Genomic DNA, 20,000 nt, shown 5'->3' on the forward strand with positions numbered 1-20,000 from the left:
TTTCCACCTTGAGCTTTTGTATCAAAAATAAAAATAGAAATTTATTTCTTATACTTAAAAATAATACATGGCCTCAGCTAACCAATAAAATCAGATACGTATCTTGATCAGGTAAAACAGGGAAATACATTGAAACACAATATACATGAAACATATATACACCATTGTAAATATCTTCAGAAGCGTTAAGAACAGGACAATGTCCACAGGAAAGAAATGAAAAAATTAAAAAAAGAGAAATGTCGGTAAAAAAAACAGCAGGAAGGTGAGGAAATGCTACTTAACAGAGATTGTACAGTCGCTAAAAAAAAAAAAAAAAAAAAAGTTGACCATTTAAAAAAATAGGATCCATTCCTGGTCTCTCACTCACTGAGAGTGAAGAATGGAGTAAAAATGAGAATCCCTGTCGGAGAGCAGTTCTGTGGGCCGGCCACTCTCCACCACCTCTCCGCCACTCATCACCAATATTCTGTTGGTAGAAGAAAAAAAAAAAAAAAATTGATACATACATACGTACCTGTATTTAACTAACGTTTCTTGTTTCATTAGGCCTCCTCCTGAAACTGGCTTTTCAAAAATCTGTTTTGCAAATCTAAAAATCATACCATAATAAATATGTACAAAACAATGAAATAAATGCGGACCAAATTTATATTAAACACTTTTTAATCTATTTCAGATTTTAATACTTAAAGTAGGCAGTAGTCATATTTCTCCATCTTATTTTCATGGTTATCTTTGTCAACTTGAACATTATCAAATAAAAAATAATTCTACAAAAGGGGGAAATGTTCATGTAAAGATTACAGAACATTCCAATGTCCTAATCTTATTTTTCCATTACAACTACAAAACCCTACCCATAACTTCAGGTTCTATCAGATGTAGTACCAATTATGCAATACAAAAAACATGCCAAAATGGCAAAAAAGTACAGTGAACTCTTTATTTTGCAGTACCTTCATAATGAAAGCAGCATCAATCCACACTTACCTATCACAGTCACGAACAGTGTGCACCCTATGAGCAATGATGAGGACTGTTTTGTTTCTAAAGGCACTGCGAATGGTTTGCTGGATTTGCTCATCTGTCTCATTGTCAAGCTGGGAAGTTCCTTCATCTATGCACACAACCTGTTATTTGTATAAATATACATGTATAATTTATATATAAATATATTAAGTGCATAACAGTTGTTATGCACATAATCTCTGAGATATTCAAAAGTGTAATATTTGTATGTTACACTAGTACAGTTTTTTATCTGTGGGCATGTACAGATAAAAGGGATACTACTAAGTGAAACTGACAGTCATAACAACCAACCTTTGTTCTGCACAGGAGTGCCCTAGCTAGGCAAAATAGTTGTCTTTCTCCTGCTGACATTGCTCTCCCAGCCTCTTCTATTCTGGCTGCCAGGCCTCCAAGAGTCTGGACCAGCTCAGCCAGGTGGCATGACTTCAGTGCCTGCCATACTTGTGAATCAAGAGACTCCCCACATGGGTCAAGATTCTCCCGAACTGTCCCACTAAACAGCAGAGCATCTTGTGTTACAATGGCCATGCTGGACCTAAAAGATGTTATATTGTAACGAGGTTATTGTATCTTCTTACAATTTTCTTCTTCAGCAAATTCTGTTCTTATCCAATTACCGGCTTGATATACAAGAATACAATTCCAGAAATGATCTGGTTTCCTAAGCTTTAAGTTAAAAACTTGTAAAAAATATAAAGCAAGATAAAAAACTGAAGTTTCATCTTACACACTTAACTCTATATTTTAAATGTTTGTTTAACTAGTTTGGATATTGAAAATTACTTGCCTAGTTTACAACATGAGTATGCATATAATTCGCTATTAATCTGATGAATATAAACATTTCAAGAATGTCCTTCTGCTGCATAAAGAAATACTGCATGTGTATAGAGAGAGAAGAACTACTCCAAATCATCTTCCAACATAATGTGTATGTTAAAGATGTGAAACAATAAAATGATGAATTTCATGCCTCTAGCCTTGATGCAAGTACTTCAAGCAAGAAAAAAACAATATTTTGTAAACTTACCTTAATCTTTTAAGGCTTAATTTTGAAATGTCCACATTATCAACATAAATTCGGCCACGAGTCAGTTCAACCAGTCGGAAGAGAGCAGCAAATATGGAACTTTTGCCAGCCCCCGTGCGACCAATGATGCCAACCTTCTCAGAAGCTCCCACCTCAAAATTAACTTTCTTCAAGGCATAAGGGTTATGCTCACTGAAAAATAGAAAGAAAATGACAGGGATGAATCAAAGAATGATCAGGTTTTACATTCTTTAATAATACAGGGAGAGAAGTTTTTTTATTAGATTTTGAAAGTGATACAGCAAACTCTTCTAACTTAGATAACTCAAAATTAGATTACACTTATAATTAATTCAAAACAATACTAAAACATACTAAAAATAAATTGAGGAAAAAAACATGGCCTAAAACCACTCACTGGTATCGCAGAGATACATTCTGGAACCGGATGGAGCCATGGCTCAGCCAGCCAAAAGGAGGCACTGCAGTGCCTTCTCTTTTCTCTGGCACTGCGCCATCCAGGTACTGCTTGACCCGCTCGACACTCACCAACTCTCGTTCTGTCTCAGTGAGGGATCCCACCACGTTGTTCAAGAAGTTGCTGATGGTGAGGGCGTAGGAGATGACAAGGCCAACCAGCCCTGACATGATTTGTAAGACCAGAGAGACAAGAGTTATTTTTGCTTTCTCTAAAGGGGAAATAAATCATAATAATCATAAAAATAACTATGTTAATAATGACATTAACTGTCATTGCCAGCATCATAATGACAGTAAATAGAGCAAATAAATGGCTCCCCAAGTGGTCAGGCAACAAGGACCCATCAGTAGCTTTATATGACCTCACCTGATTTCTGCTTTCCTTGATTTTCTTTTTCTATTGCTGGTATGATAGTGTAATCAAATTCATAAATTGAGCTGCTTTCTTGGAAACAATGCAACTGCATTGAACATCTATAAGCCAGGGAAGAAGGGGACAGAAAACAACATTCACAGCTCCTCCCTCCCCTATGGCAGATCCATTGCTATGAGCCATGACCAACTAGAATTTTCCTATCTGCCTCAAAGAGAGTGGATACTGTGCTATTCACTTTGTATCAAGGCAGTCTGCCTGTGCTCTGTGTTCACTGATGTATCTTGGAGTGTATTTTTGTTCATGATCATGCTCTATTTTTTTGCTGGCTCTTTACTTAACCCATTGGCTCTGGGTGATATGTGGTTCATGTCATGCCTGACTAGGTCATGGCTCTGGATGACTGGCTTGGTTCTGGTTACTGACAGGTTAAGTTAGTATGAAGCATGTAACTACATTTGATGCTGGTCTTTCATTCATAAGAACAAGTAATAAACCATGATAATAGTAGCCCAGTGTATAATTGTATCTTTTTATAAAACTGAAGAAAAAAAATCTGCAATTATCCCACATCCTTTCTTTTACATATAGTATAATAATCTTATCTACTGCAGTGCACTTTAATTTACATAATCAGTCTCATGGCAACTACTTAGATTGTTGTATCACACAAAATGAAGTACTGAAGCTGTGTATAGAATTACATTCAATCTCTTTTTGTATGAAGATTGGTCTTTATCCCTCAATAAAACCACATTCCTTCTTTTTACACAGTATAACAAACCCAATTTACAATGAATATCATATACCTCTATATAAGCAAAAACATTAAAATCATTTTTTGCATACATATTGCTTTGCTGGTATGGGGCAGAAAGAGTGCTGAACAGCCGAGTCTGAAATGGGCCACGGATACAGGCCAGTCAGCCATGCAGAGGGAAAGAGCCACCCAATTCTTCTGGAGGCAATGGGTTAACTTCACTGCCTGTGTGCTTAAAATATGATAATGATTCAGCTTGTGTTTCCATTTGGTCTCATACAATCTCTGGGCTCCCTTGCTGGGTATTGGCAGCAAAAATACCCTGGGCTATTGTTGGTCATCACATTGTATTCAACATTCTGTAGGCATCCCTCTTTGATCTATGCTGAGGTAGTTCTTTGTGTTGGTTAGTAGGTGTGTGTCACTATATCCAGATGAAAGGCCTGCGTTGACCCACTGAGGTCATTTATCTAGGAGGGCCTATTAAGTATCTGTCACTAATCCTAAATAAGAGGTCATACAAAGATTAACCTAGTGACCTTCAGTGAGGTTCAAGTGTCAATCCAAAACACACACACACACACAAAAAAAAAAAAAGACAAAAAATTTACATTTACACTCCATACCTGCTTCAATTGCATCAAAGTGATGTTGCAGAAGAGCCAGAGCTGCCACTCCAGCCAGCATTGTCAATCCTATCAGCTGGAGTCGGAGGTTCAGCCACTGCGAAGCTACTTGGATGTCAAACTGGGCACGCTGACTGACTTCTAGAAGACTGTCTGCTCGAACGCTGAACCTATTTCCAACATAATGCAGTCCAATTAACCCAATGCCGGCGGGCATGACGTGTACGTATGTGCTATGCCCACTGTGAGTTACTTGTTTGATTATTTTTACACAAAGATGGCTACACTTGTACTAAGTCACCAATGAGCCAGTTACGAGTACTGCCTGTCTCACCCTTTTAATCTTTTCTTTGACTTACGAAAATATTTTACATTATTTTATTTTGCTGTTACTAATGTTTATAACATTATAGTCATTACAATATTTATAATAAAAATAACACCATCGATATTCATAGCACTAGTAAAAAATACATATTTCCCACCAATTCAAATCAGGTAAGGTCACAAGGTCTACTAATTGACTCCTTTGTGGCTAAGCACTAGCAGAGCCATCTATGTGCAGAGACATTTCACAAAAAATATAAAAAATGACCACAGCATTTTCCCCATTTTTAAATTCATTTTCCCCGGCAGCATTGGGTGAACAATTATGAATTCCACCTCTATAACTCCACCCAAAGAAATTTAGGTTCTTATAACAACAACAAAATAGATGGTCTTTTTTCATACCTGTGAACAGCTCTCATGGCGCGTATAACTGTGAGACCTTGAAGAGTCTCAGTAAAGTGAGCATACAGTGGAGAAAGGGACACTGCATGCAGCCTTTTTAGATCTCGAGAGGTGTGACGATAGAAGTTTTGTACTGTGTAATACACAAAGGCTAAGGGGATGTACAGCAAGGTGATCCAAGGTAAGCTATAGATTGTTACCACAATAGCACCTGAAAAATCATCAGAATATAAATTATATGTTACTCATATCACCCATCTTTAAAACAATTCATTCAAATACAATGAGAACAACATATAATCAAAAATACCATTTCACTTGATAAAAAAGAAAAAAAGAAACAAAAGAAAAGAAAAAAAAAACACACACAAACAAACAAACAAACAAACACACACACACACACACACACACACACACACACACACACACACACACACACATATATACTGATTAAATACTAAAATGTCTTCCTCCTCAGATTCTATATAAACTAACCAAATAGCCCAAATGCTTGAGCAAAGAAGATGTTCATTTGGAAGGGTAGGGAGTCATCCACTGTGTACAGGTCCGACGAAAAACGATTCAGAATGCGCCCAAGGGAGTTGTTGTCAAAGAAGGACATCTTGGCCTGCAATCAGTATGTGCAACAATAAAATAGTTTTCATCTTCTATGCAGCTGCCTTAAATCTGTGTCTGCATATACACAGATCAATTTTCATCATCAATTTTCTAAGAATCTAATAAGACTCCTTATTTTAGATGATCTGCAAATAATTATTTGAAATGTGTCATTTTATCCTCATGCAGAAACTGATCTGAATGTATTGCCCTGCCTTTCATTTTACATTGGAAAATAGTTTCCATAACTTATTGTCTTCTAATAACAATTCTATGTAGCAGTTCTGCACATTAGGAATAGAACATTTGCTGCAATTATCATTTACAAAAAAAACTTTCTGAAGATTTGCCTGAAATTTTAAGAATTCCAAATCAATTTCTTTGGCATGCATGTAGACTATACTTTAAAAACTTACATAAAGAACAGAATCCAACAATCTGCGATGAATGTATCTTGCTGCACATATCCCTCCATAGGCAAATAGGAAAGATCGCATAAGAGTGAACACAGTATTTGATGCAGCAAGAATTCCATAAACTGTGAGATAGAATTTGGTACTTGGATCCACATCTGCCAAAACGTTTGTTTCTGGCAGCTCTTGCACAAACAACACCTAGGGAAGAATTATGTTTTGAGAATGTATATGACAATTTCTTGAACAAGACCAATTTGATTTTCTATCTTAATAACTACCTTATAAACTTCCAATGCCTTTCAATGTTATGAGGGAATATTTCTCTGCATACCTCCAAATCTACACTTCCAAACTGTACTTCCTACTGAGTACGACAAACATAAAACCTGAGTATATACTTGATGCACAGGACTCCCAGGAATAAGCCACTGTAGAGGATCAGAGTTTGGGCTGGTCATCTTGGGAGGATCTGGCCTAGAGGCTGTCCCGGCCCAGGGTGTTGACACTCCACCTTGTAATAGCACAGTGCTACCAGTGCTGGGAGAGTATTCAGTTATTAATTTTTCTTAGATAATGGTCTACTATGTTTCTATAACTGGTTAAACTTTACATATATTTCATACATTGATATTTGCAAGATACCTTTAGTTCTTTAGTATCTTTGATAATGAGAATCAAATAATGATATTATTTCACAGGAAGAGTAAACAATCCAGATGAGTTTTCAGTATAGAGCATTGTCAGAAATATATGATACAGATTGGCCCTCACTAATGCAGCATTCAATGGTCCAGATTCAGTGTAGTGATTTGAATCTGGAAGTCTTTACTTAGCATGACCATCATTTGGCCAGCTGACATTCTATGCTTAATGCTGTTATTTTTCCTGGATAATGATATTTATGAGTAACACAACCTATGGATTATTTTATTTCTTTGTCCTAGGCTTCATTGATTTTTAAAATTGATTACACTGGCCCATCTAGTCACATACTGCCAAAACAGTGAGATTCATCTTAAGGATTGGGAGGATGAGAAAAATAGTGCAAAAAGAAATATAATGGTAAAAGGAGGTCTCCAGGTACCTCAGAACACAAACCTGTTGTCAGATGTGACTTGAGAAACCCAGTAGGCCAGCCATATATCTGTGAGATTCCTAGAACCCTGCATCAAAATAAATGAGAAGAAGATTGCTGCTGTAAGGATCCCCCCAACTGCTGTGGCAAAAGTGACGTATACTGCGTTGCTCAGCTCTCCGTAATCGCGTTCTTCCATTTCGTCGATCTTGTGTGGGAAAAAGAGTGCTTGTATTATTGATAATCATGGTATTCATGTAACAGCACTGATAATAATAATAATGACATAAATTAGACTTCCAATATGGAATAATAGCTGCAAAAGAATTATTCAAAGACAAATCTCTTTTCAGAACAATTTTTTTCCATTATAATCCTTGATTTGCAATGGAAGCCATTTCTTCTGAAATAGTCTTGTAAGTAATCTTTATACTGGTCTACACCCAAAACTAAAGTGAAAATCATTTTCTATATTTGTTCTAGAAACCATTTTGTTTCCTTTTGGTCAGCATTTTGAAGAAACTGACACAAAAAGCTATACATTAAAATACAAAACACAAATTGGCATTTGATAGAATACTATTCTATAACCAACCAAATTCTTAATACCTTTCTCATTGCATCTGTGGCTTTTGATTGACCAGCAGCAAAAACATCTAAAGAAATCCTTCTCAGCTTAGCACCCGAAACCTGTGGATCTTCTGCATCCTCCCACCACTCATCTGACAGCTCCTCCGGGGAGACCAAACTTGGCAAGATTACTGCTGGTGGTCCTGAAAAGCAAGCCTAGGACTTAGAAAATAAAAAACATTCATGCTCTCTTATCTATTTTTAGCATATTCAAAGTTTATGAGTGTGATTAGGAGGTATGAAGAAAGTGTTTAACCCACTGGATCCAGATGTTTCCCTGCCATCATGTGGCCCAAAATACGGGCAATAGGTTCATGTGAGTGTTCACTCTGCTGGGTGCGAGTGCAGCTTGTAGTTCAGGCACACGCAAACACTCACATGCGGTGACAAGACTCCATGCCTCCTCTTTGATATATTATTTTCATTTTTTCTGCATAAGCATGTTTAGGTTTTACACCATTTTCCTATATTTATATCTGTCATTTGATCTGCTTTATCCAGATGGTAGTAGACAGACTCCACATCATCTCTCAATGTAGTCTATAACTCAGAGTAGCAATAACAACAATAAGTAACATTTTTTTTTTGTTTTTTTAATATTACTTTTTCTATAAGACAACCTGCACCCTCAGTCATGGCAGCCAGGAATAAGATCCTGAGCATGGAAATAGCATCCTCCCTAGAGCAATTAGCATAAAGAAACAACTAACCTTGAGACTCAATAACTCCATTATCCATTCTGATAACCCAGTCCGCTTTAGTAAGGAGAGTCAGATGGTGGGTTGTTAGCACAACTGTTCTGCCTGCCAGGAGCCCATGGATACAATGCCTCATTATGTGACGTGCCACAGGACCATCCACTGCTGACAATACATCATCTAAGATGTAGATGCTCTTATTCTGGAAACAATCAACAATATAGTTTCAGCGATTGATGCTAACAAACTGTTTTGTTGCAAAAAAATAATTATAAAGATAAGATACAATATGCTGCCTTCTGTTGTACCTGATAAACTGCTCTTGCTAGAGCGACACGAGCCTTTTGCCCTCCACTTAAAGATGATCCATTCTCACCACAGCGAGTCTCATCTTGTAAGGACAGTGTTCGAAGGTCATCTTCTAGAGCACATGCTGACAGCACAGCCCTGTAAGCAATAAAAACTGACTATATCTTTTCCTTCACTTACTGTTTTTCACAACAAAACTGATATATACAAATATGACTGGTTTTACATCATGAACTCCCTCATATGGGCTAGGATGCTGCCTTCTTTTGAAGGACTTTTATATGGAGGATGGAGATCACAACCACATGATGATCCTTTTCTTACCCTTAGACTGTAGCTAGAACTTGAACATGAGCATTTAAGAGACTCTTGTGGTCCCTCTTCTGCACAAGTTACTACTGCTTTACCACAGCTCCCAACTTGCATATATTTGCATACAAATATATAAATATTTACTTACTGTATTTATCTATCTATATATCAAAGTTTTTTAGTCTACTATGAAGGATCACATGTAATGATGGTCTGACTATCATTTCAAAGAAAAGTATCAAGGAATACAGAACTTAAAAAAGCAGATGCAAGTATTAAAGCAGGACATGCCATACCTATATCTGTTGGTGTCAAGACTGCTGCCAAATAGTATGTTATCCTTAATGGACCCATTTTGAATCCAAGGCTGTTGTGAGGCATATCCAAAACCTGTTAAACAAAAGATCTGTCTATATGTTTCTGACAAATGTTGGGCCTTTACATATGAGAACAGTCTAAACTTTCTAAAATACTTTATTTAAGCCTAAAGTTACTGGAAGGTATGAATCTTAAAAAAAAAGGACTTAAACAACATATTATGCATAAACTTCTATAACACAAATGTCAAAACAAATTTACACTAAAGCTCTTTGAATTCTATATTCAGATTCCAATATCGAATTAATGCAACAAATCACAGGTCAATGTTTCTTACCATTGTGAAGTGCAGCCACTGCAACAATGCCACGGGTCTTTGACATTTCTGCTAACAAGGCATTCAGTAGTGATGTCTTACCAGCACCCACTTTTCCAACAACAGCCACTACTTGACCCTAGACCAATAAAACACATATTAGATAATTAATAATGTCTCCAATATACATAAACTAATGTTTTTTAAAGTCTTGTATTTTATGTTCTTTGCCCTTGAAATTAGATTCCCAAATTTTCAAATGCCCCTACTTTTCTTTGCAGGAATGCCTACCATATATATGATAAAGTAAGTAAAAAAAAAAAAAAATAAATAAATCTATTAAAAAAATATATAAAGAATTATCACATAAGCAACTCTTTCTCAAACCTTTGAAAGCTGCATGCTGACTCTTCTAAGAGTTGGCAACACCACATGATTCTCAAAGCTTCCATTGAGGGTATCGGCTTCTATCAATGAACTTCCCGATCCCGTTGAGGAAGTCTCAACTGAGGAGGTCTTGGGACTCTCAACTTCTCTTTGAGCTTGAGAGGCACCGTTGGCCCAGGTGAAGCTTCCGTTAGTGATCAGGACTTGCAGCTCAGAGTCCTTATGGCTCATCTCGGGTACTACAGTGTAATAGTTCATTAGGTCCTGTTCCGGTAGCTGTGGATTGCAAAATCTCTCAGAAATGTTCCTCTGCATTTGTTACATTGATATTAGACTTTCTGTAACAATAAAATGTTATGCACAGGTTATTAATGTGAGTGATAATATTTCTACATTTTTTTTTTTTTATTGTTTTTTCAAGGAAACGAGATACATCAACTGTGTTTCAAAATGTGACCAAATCAACTATTCCTCATTGGGAAACAAATTCACAATAACCATAACTACTCCAATTAAAGTGAGCACAACACTCAGCAAATGTGCATTTCATTTCATTTCATTTCATTTTATTTTATCTTATTTTATTTTATCTTATTTTTTATTATTTATTTATTTATTTATTTATTTATTTTTATTATTATTATTTTTTTTTTAAACAAGATTTATTCTCCATGGACAATAGGAAAACATTGAGAATGAGTTACCTCCATCAGACGCTCAATACGCTTCACTGAGACCCAAGCTTCAACCAGCCCATTGATGACCCACGGAAAAGCATTGAGTGGCATAATAAGCATGTTGAAAAGGGCTACTGCCGTAAATACACGAGCAGGTTCAAGAGGATTGCCTGTAGAGATCAGAAATTTTTTCAGAAGGTGTTGGAATAACATTAGAAATTCTAAATAACTGTTGGAGGCAACAATGTTTACAAAAATCATTATACAACCACTTATTATATACAGGATTTTAAAAAGCTGTTTTGCTGAATTTTACAAAAAAAAAAATCAATCAATCAATCAATAATCATTTAAAAACTAAATCAACCATTTAAAAAATAGTGACACACCGCAACTAAACATAAATTCAGGTACAAACTAAATTCTAATAATCAATAATTACCAAGAGCAATGTATGTTGAAAACGTAGCAATCGGTATAAGGACAGGTGTTGCTGCCCAGAAGTAGACGCAGGCGGCATCGAGGTATTTACGTCCAGCCAGTGCCTTTACTTCACCATATCGTTCATCTAGTAAATTAAACAAAATAAAAATCCTTTTTTATTATATGTATTTCAAATAAAGTCCTTAGATTGTATCATCATTATTGGTATTAGCCCAAATTACTATGGACATATTCCATAGATGGTTATCTGAAAGAAAGAACATAACCTAGAATATCTTAATACAGGATCCTAAATTACAAATGCTCACATGAAAAAAAATCAACTGTTTATTAACTATATGAGAATATAAAATATGATAAAGTTTAAAACCTCCTGTATTTTTCACCATATCATATTTCTTTTCTTTTGTCAATATTTTCCTTTTGTCCAATCTGTTTCCTCTTTTTCAAATCTTTTACTAATCTCTACTATTATTCTCATGAAATATAATTTTTTTTCCTCTCAGATTTCTTTCTTACCTCTGCTCAAAGCTGATCCAACATACCTTGTATTCTGTGTTTGAATGTGGCTTCCCATGCATTCAGTTTCACCATCTTAATCATGCTCAGGACCTCTGTCATGAGACCCACTCTTCTATCCTTGTATCCCATCATCTCTACACTCAATTTCCCTGCAAAGAAGACAAAAAAAAATTCTTTGTGAAACTTAAAAAATATATGTAAAGGCTAAATCTTTTCAAGTTCAACGTTGTAAAGAGACGTCATCTCGAGAATATTAATTCTCATGTTCTTTAATTTATCTTTTTCAAATATGCCTTACTGAAGTGCAACGATCATGTATCAAAATGTGACCAAGACAAATGTTCTTCCAAAGGAAATAAATCTAATAGCCACTCAAAATGAATTACTGATAAAGGGCAGGAGACTGTGTCAAATATGCCTTACTGAAGTGCAACGATCATGCATCAAAATGTGACCAAGACAAATGTTCTTCCAAAGGAAATAAATCTAATAGCCACTCAAAATGAACTACTGATAAAGGGCAGGAGACTGTGATATGTAAAATAAACATGAGTAGCCAAAACGTGAAAGGTTTTAGTTGCTTGAAAATATATTCTGACATGTATACGTACCTACTGTATATAGAGGAACCGAGAGAAAAATATAAACAGAGATATAAAAAGCTGCAGTACTTTTTACCTATTTTTGATGCCAGCCACTTGTTGATAGGGATCAGCAGAATTGTAACTCCTACACCAGCAAGGAAAGCTATTCCAATTTGTACATACAGCAAATACAGTGTGACACCCAGCTGCAAAAAAAGAAAAAAGAAAAAATAGATTAAATCATTAATGTTCTCATATAAAAGATTTAGGTCTTTGGTCATGTGCAGTTTCTCTACTCTTTCACCAATCTCCTGATGCTAACTCACTTTTTGTGTCAAGATTGTTTGCAAGCACTCTCCTTTGATATTTAGAGATGTGACTAGATTTGCAGTAGTCCTCCTCACATGAGTCATTTAGCTGTCTGACTCAGCTCATGCTCCTACTGCTCATCAGGTGCAGAGTTAAGACTTATATATATAAACCTACAGTGGCCTGATTATGTAAATTAGAGTCTATTTCAATAAACTAGGTGTTATAGTCTTAGTAAAAGATGGAATTTGGTTTTACTGTGGGACAAAAAATGGGATTTTCTTTCATTTTCAAAAAACTCACCCATACAAACTAAGATCTTATATGCAGTTATATACAAGGTTGCTCCACCCAGATGACAATCAGAGTGAGTGTGTGAATGAGTGAGTGAGTGAGTGAGTGAGTGAGTGAGTGAGTGAGTGAGTGAGTGAGTGAGTGAGTGAGTGAGTGAGTGAGTGAGTGAGTGAGTGAGTGAGTGAGTGAGTGAGTGAGTGAGTCTTCATATTCCTTTTATTTTGTTATAATTTCTTTCTATGTACAGACAGAGAGAAAGAAAGAGGGAGAGGGAGAGGGAGAGGGAGAGGGAGAGGGAGAGGGAGAGAGGGAAGGAGGGAGAGAGGGAAGGAGGGAGAGAGGGAAGGAGGGAGAGAGGGAAGGAGGGAGAGAGGGAAGGAGGGAGAGAGAGAGAGAGAGAGAGAGAGAGAGAGAGAGAGAGAGAGAGAGAGAGAGAGAGAGAGAGAGAGAGAGAGAGAGAGAGAGAGAGAGAGAGAGAGAGAGAGAGAGAGAGAACTCTTACCTGTAATGGAAGACTCCAGAAAGCATGGAAAGACTGACAGAAGTTGACAACTCTGTCAGTATCAGTGCTCATCATATTGACAACTTCACCTGTTGTGAATTTGCTGAGGTTCACGGAGCTTACCTGAGTGCAGAACATAATATATTTAATAAGTCTATGTTCTGCATCAAAATTAATACATCAGACACAAGGAAATTGTTCTATTCCTGTTTTAGAGGACTGATGTCAACTTTCTTTGCCACCAATCCTCTAACATAGAAAAAAGTTAATGTTGAATACTTATTTCTGTCCCTCGGACTGGGATCAAACATCCTTTGACACCAGCCCTTTGATACAGAAATAAATTTAAAACAATATATCTAAACAATTAAAGTAGTAGCTTACAAAAGAACCTAAACTTTCAGAGGGTTTAAAAAGGCAATTCAAGTTTTCCCAAAAAATAAAAAAACACAACAGGAATCCAATAATAATGACAATAATGATAATAAAAGACAATACTAATATTAGTAATTACAATGATACTCCCACTGATGATTAAACAAGAGAATGTACCACACTGAAGAATAACACTTACCAAAAGGACTTTACGATATATTGTAGATACCAGTGCTGCACGTATACGAAGATTAACTTTAGCCATCAAGTAGTTATAATGAATGCTGCAGAAGGTGGCTGAAATTTAAAAAGAAATGTTATTTTGAAAATATGATAAGAATGTACTATATTTCATGGCTCATCATCTTGGCCCACTGGCAGCTGTTTTTTTATGAATCTTATTGCACACAGATAGCTCCACAGGTGCTCAGTCACCAAGGAGTCAATGCTATTAATATCAATACAGTTATCATTATTACTGACATTATGACTATGACAATGTTAGCATAATATTCATAGCAATAAATATAAAAAAAGTTACTTCTGAAAATCAAAGACACAGTTAAAGAGGTGTAATAAGTAGATCTAGTAACTGACTCTCTGGTGACTATGTAGAGTACTTGCAGAGCCATCTAAGTATAAACATAGTTAATAACTAAAATCACTATGGACATGGCATTTATATCATGTCATTAAAGCAATGGGTTAATATCTTAGTTAACAGTCAGAGTAACTATAACAACAATAGCAATAGTAACTGTAATAGTAATAAACACAGTAACAGCAAATAAAAAAAATCAAAATATGATGATGCTGGTATTGACATTGATTTAGATGTTGAAAATAGTGATAAAAGATAACTAAACAATAATTGTATCCCCCATTGTCACCAATGCAATATAGACATACATAATAAAGAAGAAAAAGAGAAAAAAAGAAGAAGAAAAAAAGGAAAAACAAACGTAAAATACTCACCAACCAGGGCGGCTCCACACAGACCACCTGCGTACGTGTATCCAGAAATAGTGTCTCCGTCCTTGTTCTCTATAAAGGTTACCAATTCATGAAGCAGCAGTGGGCCAGCAAATCCCAGGCCATCTCCCACAAGCTTCAGAATGCCAATGCTGTAAAACTGCACCCCGAAACACTTGTGGAGGACTCTTAGGAGGGAGTACTTCTTCTGTGGGGGTGGCTCGTCCGTTCCCTCTACTGGCAGGGGCTGATTCACCAAGATGGTTTTGTTGACCTGTTGATTGTATTTGTGAAGAGCCTTTTAGCATTACACCTTTGGTTTGATTTTATGTTCATCAGTCATTTTGGCAAAGGTCTGACTAATACTCAACACACTAGCAATAAATATTTGCTTCCTAGCCTTGGGTCAGTTTCAGCTTTACATTGAAACTGGAGGTCTAGGCTCCTCCCGGGATTTAATTACACAACTGGATGGGCCATTTAATAATCAATAATTGATAATATTATTTTACTTTCTTTGAGTTTCAATAAATCTTCTTTCATGAATAACATATATCAAATATCACTGATTAGGTTAAAAGTGGATTATGTGGCTGGAAAGTTTCTATTAGAGTCAGCTTTGCAATTTCTTTTGAAACATAGGTACAAGGGCAGTTGGCAGGAATGCATCACATATGATTAATAAATTTATTTTTTATAATTTGAGTAGCTAATAGTATTTGCTTCTCTCAAGTTTACTGATCATCAATTTGTAAATACTATTATCATATCCAATTAATTACATTAAAACCAACAAACATGATTGTAAAGTATAAATTGTCGAAGGGTTTTCTGCTTCAGTGGAAACAAGTATGATGGCAGCACCACACATTCTTCTGCAACTAGTTATGGAAGTCAATTGATCAGTGATTGTAACCGTAGCATTGGACGCAGAAAGAGTTCTGATGGTTGGAAATTTTTTCATTCGGAAAATGACCTCGGTTTCACCATAGTTTTTGCTTTCTTTTTACAGTCACCATAGCAATCATGATAATCTTTCATCTTAGAAGCCTTACTTTATTCTCTAAATATTTTCACAGTTGTAACATGAGTGGCATAAAATTTATATGTTTATCCTCTTACTGTACAGCTTGTCGGTCTGTAACTTTTTTCTTTATACAATAGCTTCTAAATAGCACTACAAACAAACTAATTAATATAAAAGCACTACAGAGTAAGCCTATTTATAAAATATAACTACCTTATGTGCAATGACATCAGTACGCATTTCTATTGGAAGGTCGTGCAGATCATCTTGAGTGCGCAGGTGTCCTAATGCCCCCTTCTCCATTAGAGCGTTAACCCAGTAGAAAGTCAGGTAAGACAAAATATTGACTCTTTCCTCTGCAATGCCCAAATGGAATGGATCTGCTGCCTCATGGAAGCTGGAATGAAAAAAAAAAAAAGATTTTTGCAAGAATCTCTATATATGGGAATCAGAAATGGGAAATTGTGATAAAATATGATCTAAGCAACAACTCCGTTTATTGCACAAATTAAAAGATCTTAAAAATTGGTAACTCACCCACTGTAATCATTATAAGAGGTTTCCATGAGAGGGGTACGTTCTGTGGCCTCTCTCCTAAATTCATGATAGTGTGAGGTCCCAACACTGCCTTTTGGGAACAGTGTGAACATGTAGACAATCTGGAAGGATTTTTAAACCATATCATTCCTACTCTTAACTATAAATTCTATTTCATATTTATCTGAATCACTGATGGTTAATGCATATGACTAAAGACTAAATAAGCAATTGAATGTTTATTTACTAAGAGTATGTAAATATAAAGATTAGATCATAAATATATGCTTAATCTCTCATCTACAGGGTTTTCTACACATGTAGAGATGGGTAAATCATGATGCACATTACATTAAATAAACTAAAATGAAGCATCTCACTTACTTGTAGGCATAGTTGTGCTAAGGCCAAATATCTCATGATTTCCTCTATGAGCTTTGACAATCCACTCTCACGATACCATGCTGTTCTCGCTAAGTTAATGGTGCACAGAAATGTCAGGAGCCAGGCAAAGATGACTGGTGTAGGGCCTCGAGTCCCAACACTAAGGCGGGTTTTCAGGGATGTCAGATAACCCAGGTGTACTAACCAGGCAATTGTCTGGAAAGGAAGGTATGTTAGAACGACTACACATATCATTCTCAACACTTATTAAATCTGCAATATATCTTCTGAATATGAGCACAGTGCATTTAAATCAATCTGCAACAACAACACTTTATATCATATAGTTGTACCAGGTCTCATGTACTCACCTGCACTCCAACAACAAGGCCATCAACCCAAAACAGCTCTCCATCTCCAACGTAAAAATAGAGCAGCGGTTCTAGGATGGTCAGAATTAGAGAAAGTGCAGTCATACCAATCCTAGCTTGGATTATTGCCATCTGCTTTCTTCTGCGCACCACCCATTCGGACTGCTTGCCAATGTAATAGGCTGATATTATGGCTAACATTGCAAAAGTAGGAACAACAAACACTGCTTTTTGGAAACACAGCCCAAAGTTTAGCTTCTGAGAATTCCAGGCACTGAAGTCCATTCTCCCGCAGAAAGCGGTCATATTGAAGAACATGGGATCCATGATGCTCTGGTTACTCAGATGTCTTTTAGAAATCAATAGAAAATTAAGAAGCACATCTAACAACACATTCCCTTGGGGCACAAAAGAAGTTCAGTCCATTTTACAACTGGAGGCCAATCATATTTGGCAGAGGAAATGTTATCTGCCTCCTCTCTTTCATACTAATAAAATATGAAGTATCTCCATTTTGCATCACTAATTCTTCTCCTTGTCACATTACATTTTGTCTCATGATCTGCCTTTTCATACAATTATATTTCCTTTACTGACGAGACACCTGAAAAGAGTAATAATACAATTTTAGTCCGAGAAGTACTGATGATTTTTTTTTTTTTTTTTTTATTGTTTATCTGTGATTCAGAACAGAAAGACAAAAAGAAAGAATGACTAGATTCTTTGTTTCAGATTGATCTATGAAATTACAAGCTTAAAGATGGAATGGCCTGCCACTATAGGTGCATTACTCTACATGTGAGCCTGTTTGTATGCTCACACATACGTTCACACATATGCACACACACCTATTCACTCTCTCCTCTCCTCTCCTCTCTCCTCTCCTCTCCTCTCTCCTCTCCTCTCCTCTCCTCTCTCCTCTCCTCTCCTCTCTCCTCTCCTCTCCTCTCCTCTCTCCTCTCTCCTCTCCCTCTTTTCTCTCTCTCTCTCCTCTCTCTCTCCCCTCTCTCTCCTCTCTCTTCTCTCCTCTCTCTCTCCTCTCTCCCCTCTCTCTCCTCTCTCTCCTCTCTCTCCCCCTCTCCTCTCTCTCCTCTCTCTCCTCTCTCTCCTCTCTCTCCTCTCTCTCCTCTCTCTCCACTCTCTCCTCTCTCCTCTCTCCTCTCTCTCCTCTCCTCTATAACCTCTCCCCCAAACCTTCCCTGCTCTCCCCTCACCCCTCTCCCCCAGCTCTTCCCTACCCCCCCTGCTAATGTGTGTGAGTGAGAGTGTGTGTGTGTGTGTGTGTGTGTGTGTGTGTGTGTGTGTGTGTGTGTGTGTGTGTGTGTGTGTGTGTGTGTGTGTGTGTGTGTGTGTGTGTGAAAGAAAGAAACAGAAAGATAGACTGTTAGCTTTGCTTATATCATTATCCCATGCAGGCAAAAAAAATATTCCATCATTTTGGGCAATGAATATACTGTAGCAGAATATCATTCTCTTAGTGCATTTCTAAGAACATTCATAAGCACTGCTCAATGTCTCTCATATTTGCAACATTACTTATCATAGCCTCTAATGACAGTCCTCCAGCTAATGGACAGTATTCTAGCACTACTAGCTTCTCAAGGCATGCTGCCCGGCCTAGGGTGAAACACTACCTGACCTCAGAAACCTAAGAAAAGCCTCTGCCTATATCATAGCAAGAGAGTTACCAAGCAGTAATATTGTATCAAATGTCAGTAGAATAAACAGGCACTTCCATGTGACAATGCAAACTATCTTTAGAAATAGGATTTATCCAATGGAAATTATGTTTGCCAATGAGAATTATAACTTTCTTCTACAATGATTTAGCTTGTAAATATTATCATCTAAATGAACATGATCTCTAAAATATTTATTTTATTGTATTTTTGCTTCTTGGAAAGGATGTTTTTTTTTATTGAAGTTATTAAACCAAGGCTGATTTTTTTTTTTATTATTACCATCTATGTCTTAACAAAACTTTCTGCCTGTTATGTTAGTAAGCAATACCTATACTCTAAATTTGACTATACAAGAATTTGACACTATATATTTGGACAAAAAAAATTCTAAAATGATCTTTAGGTGAGCACTGCAGTTGTGAAGCAATGAACTCTCTTATAATATAGATAGTGTGCCCTATGTGATCCCATGATGTACAATCAATTATTGGCACTGAAAATTGTCTTTTATTATTTACCAGTGGCTAGAAAAGCATCTTTAACAAATCCATGTTAAAATACTAACAGTAGCCAGATTCATCAATACATGAATGATTTTCCCAGAGTGCAATCATCATAAATTGCAGTATACTGTACTAAAGAGCTTATCTTCCTGCACCTACTTTTTATACTCAAACTCATATTCCTGAAAAGAAGTAATTGCATTTAGAATGTCGAGTGTAGCATAATTATAATCGAGATACAGTAAACATTGTTGGCATCCAGAAAATTAAATAAAAATATTTTCCAAAATAACTGTTAACCCACTGGATCCTGGTGACAGGGATGTCTTTTTATAATAAAATTGGTCAAGGGGCCAGTGATAAGAACGTCTCATCATTGAATAAAATTTGGACGAGGTCTGAGAGATGGGAACTTCTCACCACAGGAAATTATTCCTAAGAAGCAGATAAGACAGACATCTTGTCAGGAGCTCAAAAAGCACTTGGAGGGAGACTGACTTAGTGGGCCTTCAGGAAGGGGCTCAATTTTCATAAATGAGTTCACGAGGGTGGAGTGTGTCACCAGTTAGCCGTGCCGGGGAAAGGACCTATTCCAGGGAGGTGATTATGTCCACATGCAGGAGCCTCAGAAAATGGCAAAACAGCAGAAATGCATCAGCAGAAAAGGGGGCTAATAGCATATCAAAGAGGTGGCACAGAGTC

The 20,000-nt window shown here is 36.6% G+C and overlaps 1 protein-coding gene across 1 annotated transcript in view; it reads right to left on the reverse strand.

Moving 5' to 3' along the window:
• Positions 1 to 20,000, reverse strand: part of LOC125035195 (ABC transporter C family member 13-like) — a 21,580-nt gene that overhangs the window by 156 nt on the left and 1,424 nt on the right. Inside the window, exons 2-29 of the mRNA XM_047627428.1 lie at positions 17,114 to 17,717; positions 16,743 to 16,958; positions 16,359 to 16,480; positions 16,035 to 16,218; positions 14,798 to 15,068; positions 14,022 to 14,119; positions 13,448 to 13,570; positions 12,437 to 12,548; positions 11,782 to 11,907; positions 11,235 to 11,360; positions 10,820 to 10,962; positions 10,116 to 10,391; positions 9,750 to 9,867; positions 9,391 to 9,484; positions 8,782 to 8,920; positions 8,486 to 8,675; positions 7,755 to 7,918; positions 7,169 to 7,353; positions 6,469 to 6,607; positions 6,071 to 6,268; positions 5,532 to 5,664; positions 5,037 to 5,247; positions 4,305 to 4,474; positions 2,484 to 2,706; positions 2,066 to 2,257; positions 1,327 to 1,570; positions 994 to 1,133; positions 1 to 469 (exon numbers count right to left, since the gene is read on the reverse strand). The exon at positions 1 to 469 is cut by the window's left edge and continues 156 nt beyond it. Coding sequence (XP_047483384.1) covers positions 367 to 469; positions 994 to 1,133; positions 1,327 to 1,570; positions 2,066 to 2,257; positions 2,484 to 2,706; positions 4,305 to 4,474; positions 5,037 to 5,247; positions 5,532 to 5,664; positions 6,071 to 6,268; positions 6,469 to 6,607; positions 7,169 to 7,353; positions 7,755 to 7,918; positions 8,486 to 8,675; positions 8,782 to 8,920; positions 9,391 to 9,484; positions 9,750 to 9,867; positions 10,116 to 10,391; positions 10,820 to 10,962; positions 11,235 to 11,360; positions 11,782 to 11,907; positions 12,437 to 12,548; positions 13,448 to 13,570; positions 14,022 to 14,119; positions 14,798 to 15,068; positions 16,035 to 16,218; positions 16,359 to 16,480; positions 16,743 to 16,958; positions 17,114 to 17,440 — 4,767 coding nt within the window. The 5' untranslated portion in view covers positions 17,441 to 17,717 and the 3' untranslated portion in view covers positions 1 to 366. The remainder of the gene's footprint in view (positions 470 to 993; positions 1,134 to 1,326; positions 1,571 to 2,065; positions 2,258 to 2,483; positions 2,707 to 4,304; positions 4,475 to 5,036; positions 5,248 to 5,531; positions 5,665 to 6,070; positions 6,269 to 6,468; positions 6,608 to 7,168; positions 7,354 to 7,754; positions 7,919 to 8,485; positions 8,676 to 8,781; positions 8,921 to 9,390; positions 9,485 to 9,749; positions 9,868 to 10,115; positions 10,392 to 10,819; positions 10,963 to 11,234; positions 11,361 to 11,781; positions 11,908 to 12,436; positions 12,549 to 13,447; positions 13,571 to 14,021; positions 14,120 to 14,797; positions 15,069 to 16,034; positions 16,219 to 16,358; positions 16,481 to 16,742; positions 16,959 to 17,113; positions 17,718 to 20,000) is intronic.

This window comes from Penaeus chinensis, chromosome 19, assembly GCF_019202785.1.
Source record: "Penaeus chinensis breed Huanghai No. 1 chromosome 19, ASM1920278v2, whole genome shotgun sequence".
NCBI classification, from domain to species: Eukaryota; Metazoa; Arthropoda; class Malacostraca; order Decapoda; family Penaeidae; genus Penaeus; species Penaeus chinensis.